Source organism: Macrobrachium nipponense, chromosome 7 (assembly GCF_015104395.2).
Source record: "Macrobrachium nipponense isolate FS-2020 chromosome 7, ASM1510439v2, whole genome shotgun sequence".
NCBI lineage: Eukaryota > Metazoa > Arthropoda > Malacostraca > Decapoda > Palaemonidae > Macrobrachium > Macrobrachium nipponense.
Window position 1 is genome coordinate 82,390,810 of NC_061109.1, and position 10,000 is coordinate 82,400,809.

At 39.2% G+C, this 10,000-nt stretch overlaps 1 protein-coding gene across 18 annotated transcripts in view; it reads left to right on the forward strand.

Moving 5' to 3' along the window:
• The window catches only part of LOC135217044 (CUGBP Elav-like family member 2), a 354,797-nt gene that overhangs the window by 200,738 nt on the left and 144,059 nt on the right, over positions 1 to 10,000 (forward strand). For 17 of the 18 annotated variants that reach the window (XM_064252653.1, XM_064252656.1, XM_064252651.1 and 14 more), the window contains exon 2: positions 7,514 to 7,564. The exons of the other annotated variant lie outside the window; for it this stretch is intronic. In XM_064252653.1, coding sequence (XP_064108723.1) covers positions 7,514 to 7,564 — 51 coding nt within the window. The remainder of the gene's footprint in view (positions 1 to 7,513; positions 7,565 to 10,000) is intronic. 18 annotated transcript variants of the gene reach the window in all.

A 10,000-nucleotide genomic window follows, 5' to 3' on the forward strand; every position in this document is an offset into this window, starting at 1 on the left:
CTAGACATCAGATGCACGGTTGATGTGAATCTACTTATAGTACACCGTTGCTATTCCTTTTGGGATCGATATGCCACATTGCTGCTGGGTGATTGATGATTGATCGCTGACTATTCACACAAGCAACAATTTATATAAATATTAGTCAGAAACATTCCGGGTGTTGTATGAGTATTATTGAGAAACATGTCCGTGGGAGTCACATCGCCATATGATTAAAGGTAATGGTCTCATAATAATCCTCCCTCATGTTTATGTACAAATCTGATCCGGCTTTACCTATGGATTAGTTAGTAATATTAATGACTATTTTAATAAGGTTGGAATGGCAGGAGAGTGACATTTAAAGGTGTTCCTTTTTTTTATTTTATTTTACTTTATTTTTATTTATTTATTTTTTGGGGGCAGCTGCATCAAAGTGTGAAAAGGTACCAGTATAGCTGCAGCGTGAGTAGCAAAGCTTAGAGAGTAGGAATCTTGACGGGTGTTAGTTTCAGAAATTCTCGCTGACATATTCCACTGAATTAGTAGAATTTATATTTCTTTTTTGTGATATTAAGCCACTTGTAAAACCAAGGCAAGAATTCTTACTCTGGTCGTGTAGACAGTTTGATCGTGATTGCTGTGTTTTTCAGTCTAGGTCAAATAGATGTCGATAATCTTATTTATCATATAAAGTAATCAAGTTCTTTATATTTTCAATGTTTACGTCACCTTGGATATGAATTGCCTGCTCATTTCTCTGTAAAAATTGCCTTTGCGTAGACGCGATTAGCATACTTTAGTTATAGTAGATTCACATCAACCGTGCATCTGATGTCCAGGCCTGTCCCTTACGACGCTCCTGATTGGTTGTTGATAAGCCAATCACAGGGCTGGAACTCTGTCTCTCGAGAGTTCACATAGGCAGGATGTATGATGTTCCATCTCTCCTGAGGGATACGTCTTTCAAAAGTATCCCATAGGAGAGGTGGAACATACATCCTGCCTTTGTGAACTCTCGAGAGACACTGAGAGTTTCCAGCCCTGTGACTGGCTTATCAACAGCCAATCAGGAGCGTCGTAAGGGACGGGCCTAGACATCAGATGCGCGCTTGATGTGAATCTGCTATAGTAGTTGTCATGTTACACCTAGTGAATGCATCTCTTCAGATTACTCGCATTCAGAAAATTTTTTTGAAGAAGAGAAAAAATGCATTGACAGATATTGTTAAGAAACGGATAAAAGTTTCTCAAAATTTCGAAAGAAATGAATATGGGGGGGGGGACTCCATCAATCGTCGCCCCTACCCAGAGATGAATCAATTTCCCATCAAAAGGAATTTAATATTGCAGCCTATTGGTGGGTATAGCTATCTCTCCTCCCTTTATGGGAGCCCTCGACTCCAGGTAAGCGATGCCTCATTTATTTTTCATCGACTGCTACTGAGGTCTTCGGCTCTTTTTATCGTGGGTCCTGTACAATCCCATCCCCCCCCCTCCTCCCCCATAGCCTACCCAGCCCTGTGCTCCTCTTTTTGTATGGCCCTTCCGGGGTGGGGGCGGGGGGGGATAAGAAGCCTTATTGATTTACCTCTATATTCTCTCATCGTGAATAATTGCTACCTTCAGTGTCCTATAGTTGCCTGAGGACAATCGATGCGAGCAGTGGAGAATGGAGGGACTTGATTTCGGTGCCTTTAGGGGGATGGGCATCGTGACTTAAGTTTTTTTTTTTTTTTTTTTTAAGGAAGGGATTCTTATTGACATGCAATATTTTCTCTCTGGTGTCTGTAGGGAGATAGGCATCATGACTGAAGTAGCAATTTTGTAAAATTTATTTATTTATTTTTTTTAAAGAAGGGATTCTTATTGGAATGCAATATATTCTCTCTCTGACTCACCTTTTAGAAATGGTGAGAATGGCTGTTCTTCTGACAGTTATGGGGTTTTGGTCTTGGGTACGATTTGGCAGATTGAACTGGGTTCTGATCGTTATTCGGTTAGAACGCCTCACATTAATGCACATTAATTTCATCCGGTGTGTTCTAGAGATTCTGTTATGCACTTATACCCCTATGACGGAAGCAGGCGTTACGGTATCACCACAGATTGCAGTTATGTTAAGAGGACTGGAACTTAGTTGTTGTTGTTGTTTTTTTTTTGTTTTTTTTTTATCAAAACTAAGAATTCTGGTCCATATGTTTTCAACATTAAACCATTCCCCCATAAGAAGGGTGGTTTAGAGAGAAAAAAGAGCCTATTACCGCTTTCATTCTTCACCTGCTGAATAGTGTATGAACCTCCTGTGAAGTAAAACTTCCCTACATTGTGGTCTATGTATCCCCGTGGGCTTGTTTGACGTGTTGATGTTATTGTGTAGGGGGTTGAGTTTTATTCGCGTTCCAGTTAATACATATGGGGACCACAATTTCATGTTGACTCTGTCGTTAGTTTATTTATTTTTTTTTTTTTCGAAGATACGTCGCGTATTTATATAATTTTACCAGAAATACGATGTTTCCGTTCTGCGACCAATAACCAACATTATGTGGTAGTTTAAAGAGCAAACAAAATGATTATTAATATTATGTTGACACTGTCGTTAGTTTATTTTTTTTACAAAGATACGTAGCGTATTTATATAATTTTGCTATAAATAAGATTTTTCCGTTCTGCTACCAATAACCAGCATTATGTGATAGTTTAGTAAGCAAACAACATGATTATTAATATGATAGAAATAGAGTTTTAGTTTATAGGGCAAACGAAGTATTTTTAATGTTATTTTGAGTGCTACCATGAAAGTCTCGGTGGTGAGGAGAGGAATGAAATCGAGAGGGTCTTGGTCTCGCAAATGTCGGATAAATTTTTCTTTTTCGTTTGGTTTTGACTCATTTAAACTTTGCAGGAGAAGAAATCATGGGGATCCATTTCTTACGTACTCAGCACCATTCATCAGACAGGCTGGGAAATTTTCTCGAGAGAGAGAGAATTCTTATTATCTCGGAGCCTAGAATAATGGAATCCGAGAGTTAATGAATTATCCTCTCTCTCTCTCTCTCTCTCTCTCTCTCTCTCTCTCTCTGTCGGTAGAAAGAAGACGAAGGCCAAGGGGGTGGGTTTGGTTTGCAACACATTTAGAATACACTCCGATTTAGAGTTGAAGTTTGACGCGCTGTTGTGTACAGCTGGGTCGTAAGTGGTTATGTTTTACGTGTTACCGGAACCACGAATGACCCAAGTATGCAAATCTGTCTTTTTTAAGGCAACGTACTAAAGTACATGTTACGTTTTTCGTTTTAAATAATGGTTGATATTGACTTCAACTTCTGAATGACAAATGCATTTGAGAATAGACGCTAGACGTTAGAAGAAACCGTAATTTAGAACCCAGCAAAATGTTAAGACGTGGATAGATAAGGTCGATTTGTACTTTTATGAAATGGGTAAGTTTTGCCAGGAACGGAATAAATCTGATATAGACGGGTCCCTTGGGGAAACGTGTTATGGCCGGGGAATAGCAGTGTTAATAATGAATGCTAAATCTGGTTGGATCCCAATTCGTGCTAGGATAATACTGACTTGGCCTTCAATTATTCAAAATTTGTCATTTCTTTTCGTATGGCGACTACGAATTACATGTAACTGAAAATGATATTCACCAGGTAAATAGACTATAAAATACTTAAAATAACGAGGCTCTAGCTAAGGTTGTGCGATTTGAGGTATAGCAGTGTCGAGGATCGGTTGATTATATCTGGAAATAGAAGGATGACCCAAAATGAAAATGAAGTGTTTATGATCACCCTCGGGGGCGATTTTGTAACGACCATAGAATAAGGGAGTGAAAGTATGGTTGGTTGGTTGTGTTTATTTGCATCGTGGGAATGGTTTTCACCAAAAGGGAAATATATAAAAGATGGAGAACAAAAAAACGATAAATGAGGTTTTTCTACAATGTCACCTAGTGTACAAATAAAGCCTAAATCTTTGGCCTCTCTGTCCAAAATAATTAAAAGGGCATAAAGGTTATAAACAAGTCGTCAATGCCCGAGTGCTATAGATAGGTAAGTAAGAGCAAGGTAAACACAAACGCGTACATACATACATACATACATACATACATACGTATATATATATATATATATAATATATATATATATATAATATATATGTGTGTGTGTGTGTGTGTGTATGTACGCGTTTGTGTGTTTGTATATATATTATATACACAAACATAAGTACATACCTATATGTGTGTACGTGTGAATGTTAGCCTTGCTTTTATTTACCTATTTATGACACTTCGGCGTTGCTGACTTGTTGAGGAGAGAAGGCATTGACTGAAGCTTTTTTCTTAATGTACTTCGCTATTTTGGTCGAATGAAGTTTTTTCTTTGTTCATCTACAGGGGACATATTGGAAAATATCATTTGAGTGTTTACCATTCCTCCAACAACATTAATTTGTAATCAAAGTCAGTTTTTGAGTAACTTTATTAATTGTGAGTGTATTGCCGTCGAGTATACTATTTCACCATTTTTTATGACCAGGATAGCTGTTTAAAGTAATATGGCATTTTTTTATATTTATTTAATTGTACTTTCACTTGAGAGTCCACCCTCAAGGTAGTTCAACATCCCCGAATGCAGGTAGCATTGCACAGTTACAGTAGATTCACATCAACCGTGCATCTGCTGTCTAGGCCGGTCCCTTACGACGCTCCTGATTGGCTGTTGATAAGCCAATAACAGGGGTGGGAACTCAGTCTCTCTCCAGAGTTCACATAGGCAGGGATGTATATTCCACCTCTCCTGAGGGATAAGTCTTTCAAAAGTATCCCTCAGGAGAGATGAAACACATACATCCTGCCTATGTGAACTCTCGAGAGAGACTGAGAAGAATGTTTCTAGCCCTGTGACTGGCTTATCAACAGCCAATCAAGAGCGTTGTAAGGGACCGGCCTAAACATCAGACGCACGGTTAATGTGAATCTGTCATAACTGTGTAATGCTATCTATATTCGGGCGTGTTGAACTACCTTGAGGGTGGACTCAAGTGAAAGTACAATTAAATAAAAAAAATATGCTATATATACATAGTATATATATATATATATATATATATATATATATATATATATATATATATAATATATATACCTGCCTATATGAACTTTCTCGAGAGAGACTGGAGAGTTTCCAGCCCTGTGATTGGCTTATCAGCAGCCAATCAGGAGCGTCGTAAGGGACTGGCCTGGACATCAGATGCACGGTTGATGTGAACCTACTTGTAGTTTTATCCCTTACTGCTGCGTCGCCCTGTTGCTGCTGATAGAGGCTGTTTGTCTGGCCGTGTGCGCCGTCTTCACTTACCCGAGAATGGCCCTTCTGTGCTGGCCCCTCGTGTCTTCCTCCGTCGATAACAGTGGTTTATGGTCCACTTTGCCTTAGGTTTGGCATTTCAGAACTGCAGCTGGTTGCTATTTTATGGGTATTGACTGACCTTGCTACCTTTTGTGGTACCTGATATAGGCTCTCTCTCTCTCTCTCTCTCTCTCTCTCTCTCTCTCTCTCTCTCTCTCTCTCTAAAAGGACACAAGGCTGCTGCATTGTGTTTAAAGTTTATTAAAATAACTGGGCGAAAGTTAGTTTTGTTACTGGAACTCTTTCGGTTTTCATTTACAAAATCCGTCGTTTTGTTAATTTAGGTAAATTCAGATGGTTCTGATGAGAGAGAGAGAGAGAGAGAGAGAGAGAGAGAGAGAGAGAGAGAGAGAGAGAGAGAGAGAGAATGATTAAAGAAAAAAAGCACAAAATGACATGTGCATTTTCATGAGTAATTCCACTTTATTATATATATATATATATATATATATATATATATATATATATATATATATATATACATTAATTAAGCGAAGCCACCGGGCCAAATGAGAACGACGCAAATAGGGTTTCTTTTGTTACTGAAAAGTTTCATGAATTTAACGTCATACGAGGCAAAAGGAAGTGGCTGTGCTTTAATGAGCTTTGTCGTTCCAATGGCTCCAGTTGTGGTGTAAATTATATATATATATATATATATATATATATATATATAATATATATATATATATATATATATATATATATAATATATATTGTTATTATATTCTGGATGACTTTGATCTTGAATGACTTCGGTATTCTGGAGGATAAACTTAACAAAATTAGACACAAATAAGGAGACGAAAGTTAGAAAGCCTCTCTTACGTTTGCAGCCCCTCCCTCCCAACACCCCACCTCTCTCTCTCTCTCTCTCTCTCTCTCTCTCTCTCTCTCTCTCTCTCTCTCTCTCTCTCTCACGGTGCCTTAATGAAAAAGAAAACATGAAGTGGAAAACTCTCCATTTTACCTTTCTGTAAACGAAAACTATTGACATGGCTATTTATCTGTCCCTTCCACTCTTTTTCTGTCCGCCCTCAGATCTTGAAGACTACCGAGAGGCTGTAAATTGGTATGTTGATCATCCACCCTCCAATCATGAAACACACCAAATTGCAGCCTTCGAGCCTCAGAAGTTTTTATTTTATTTAAGTTTAAAGTTAGCCATGATTGTGCGTCTGGCACCGCTGTAGGGGCCAACAAACCAGGCCACCACCGCGCCTCAGTGGCGTGGTTGGTATCTTGATGGTCGCGAGTTCGATTCTCGGCCATTTCGTTGAGGAGTGAGGGATGTGTATTTCTGGTGATAGAAGTTCACTCTCGACGTGGTTCGGAAGTCACGTAAAGCCGTTGGTCCCGTTGCTGAATAACCACTGGTTCCATGCAACGTAAAAACACCATACAAACAAAAACCACCGTGCCGTGGCTGAAAGTATCATGGGCTGCGGCTGTGAGTTTCATGGGCCGTGGTTGACAGTTTCATACAGCATCATACGCTATAAAAAAAATCGATTGCGCATTGTTTACTTGTTTTGTTTGCCAAAATGCCAAGCGATCTTCTTCTCTCCGTCCAGTAGTATGAATAATTTAGTTGCGAATTTTTATGCTTGGAACATGTGTGCAATTCCTAAGACTTGATTTATTTATTTATAAAATGTTCCAACAGAATCTCATCGGTTATGATATACTGCTTTGAGGTCTTACTTTTTAAAAACGACATTGTGTATTTTTGATCCCATATCAGGTTGGAAATTGGCGAAGAAATTTTCAATCCCATATCAGTTTGGAAATTGGCGAATGAGAATTGTGTTAACGTTTTTCTTTTAAAATTTTTAAATTTTTAACACTGACGTCCAATCAGAAAGTAACTAACTAATGATGTCCAATACCCTCAGCTGTGGACGTATTTCCCCAGAAAGTTTTTCCAGAAAGTTTTCTCAAAAATTCCTCGCTATTCCGTCTTGGAATTCCTTTTCATTAGAGGAACCAGCGAGACATCCTTTCAAAAAAGATGAAAACTTCTTTCTTTCTTGGAACTGAGAGGCTTTCATCCCTTCCGTAGACTTTCAGGTGCTAATTATTTTCTTCTCTTTCTCCTTGTACAGGTACGTCGACGATGGATCTCCAGACATTATAGAGCTGGACCAGAATGGCAGGTGAGAAAATACGATAGCTACAGGCTACAGTTTCTTGTTTCTTACAGTTAGTTTTATTTACCCACATTTTTAGGTCCCCTCAGAGTTTGAAGCTTTTTTTTTTATAGTTTTTTCACTTGAGGGATACGTCTTTCAGAATTATCCCTCAGGAGAGGTGGAACATACATCCTGCCGATGTGAACTCTCTTGAGAGACTGAGACTTTCCTGCCCTGTGATTGGCTTATCAACAATCATTCAGGAGCGTCGTAAGGGACCCTAGACATCAGATGCACGGTTGATGTGCATCTATTTTACCACTATAGCGTTTGTCATCGTTCGTTTTGAGAAGTATTTTAAGAAAGCACGAACATTTTGATTTGGTGCTTAGTTGGGGATCGTATTTTTTTAAGGGATTTTTCATTCAAAGATGATATACTTTCGTCTAGCTTGTATTTATGAAGTCTCTTTTAGGGTGTTATTATTTCTAAAAAAAATGCAAAATTGGGAAGTACTGATGGAACTTGAAAATGCTGGTGATTGTAGTGTGTTTCATGGGAACAATTTCTTGTTCATAACTTTTCATTAAGTTATAACGTGGGCGCACTTTCCAGCCGTAAGGTCAGTAGCGCACTATCAGTGACGAAAATATATCCTGTCGCTCTAGCTCGTGAAAAAGAAAATTATCCTTTCTCTCTCTCTCTCTCTCTCTCTCTCTCTCTCTTTCTCTCTTTCTCTCCTCTCTCTATCTTCTCTCTAATCTTCTCTCTCTCTTTCTTTTCTCTCTCTTCTCTCTCTCCTCCTCCTCCCTACTCTCCTCCTCTTCTCTCTCGTCCTTACTCTCGCTCTCCTCTCTCCTCCTCTCTCTCTCTCCCCCCTACCTCCTCTCTCCTCTCTCTATCTCTCTCCTCCTTCTCTACTCCTCCCCTCCTCCTCCTCTTCCTCCTCTCTCATCGTCTCCTTCTCCTCCCTCTCTCTCTCTCTCTTCTCTCTCTTTCTTCTTCTTCTTGTTCTTCTTTTCTTACTTCCTGTAGGGAAACACGATATTAGAAAGAAAAGTCGACATTGAAGCCAGTGGAAATAGCGAGTTGGAAGGTGAATTTCTCAGTGTAGCCCAGAGTTGCAAATCGACCTTATTGCACGTGACCATAAGGATGGCTATCAGGTGCTGCCAGTGCCACCACACCAGCAGCTCAGCTCCGAGGCTTGACAAGTGTATTAAGTATTTTTATAGATTGAGAGTCTGGTAACACATGGTGTCTTTTTTTATACGTATCTTCAGGAAGGTCTTAGAGAGGTTGCTGTCTCCCTTCCTCCTCTTCCTCCCGCAGATTTCCTTCGGAATTAAGAAGTCGTACTTTTGCGGTTTGTCTGTTTGTTTTTTTTGCTGTCATTTTTTATTATTTTTAGATTTAGTTTTGCTATTGTGGGTTTGTCGTGTTCAGGTTCATGTATTAAAATCCAGCCTTTTTTTTTGACGGGGATAATAGTTTACTGTAAAGTGTCGTCGTTTAGTTTTATTTTCAAGTCTGAGCGCAACACTTAGTGTTTTAAGGTTTTGAAGGCTAGGCATTCACAGACTTCTGTGCTTGCGCACACGTTTATGTATCGTTTTTTCCGTAAACCCTAAAACGCAAGAGCGTATACGTAAGAAGAGTTAATATCTTCATGAGTATGCCCTTCGATTGTCTTACTCTGGTAAAATATCTTGAAGACTTTCAGTTAGGCCGGCACTAGAAAGTCAGCGAGCGACCGTAACGCAGGCAGTTAAGGATAATGGTTGGAAGTGGGCGTCTAATGGACCAGCTCCCCATTACCTCCGAAAGTCCCCCTCCCCACTCCCCCTTCAACAAAATGGGTGACCCGGGGAAATGGGGCCCCATCTTTTTAGCATATTGGCACTCGTTAAGATGAACGTCGGGTTGTTTGGAAGAGGAACAGGGTTCTCGGTGATTTATTTTTGGGAAATTTATTTACCTTTGGCTTAACGGGCAGCAGGGAAAAAAAAGAAGAAAAAAAAGAGGCTCAGGATTCATTTACAGGCTTCAGTGAGCTTACGCTTTCGTGCTTTTGTGTTTTATTATTCAGCTCTATTAAACTATGTAAGTGTACTGTTTGTCTCCATTGTGATACTCCGTTAAATGTCTCGTTTTTCACCCTCAAATTCAGCCCCCGCCACCCCACACACACACACACAAATATTCTCTCTTAAGTCACTCAATCACTCATAGTTAAGAGGAACTTCTAAGAGTGTTTTATCAACGCTCTGAGAGAATCTCTTAGCTATGAAAAACGGTATGTTTAGGAGAAACTTTTAAGCGAAGATCTCGCTAACAATAGCGGAAAATATAGTGCTACGATCCATGAATATACGATTTTCGCCATTATTTTAAAAATTCAATATATTCATTAATTATGATATTAACCTTGTGATCTGTATATTATTGTTGAATTCAAAA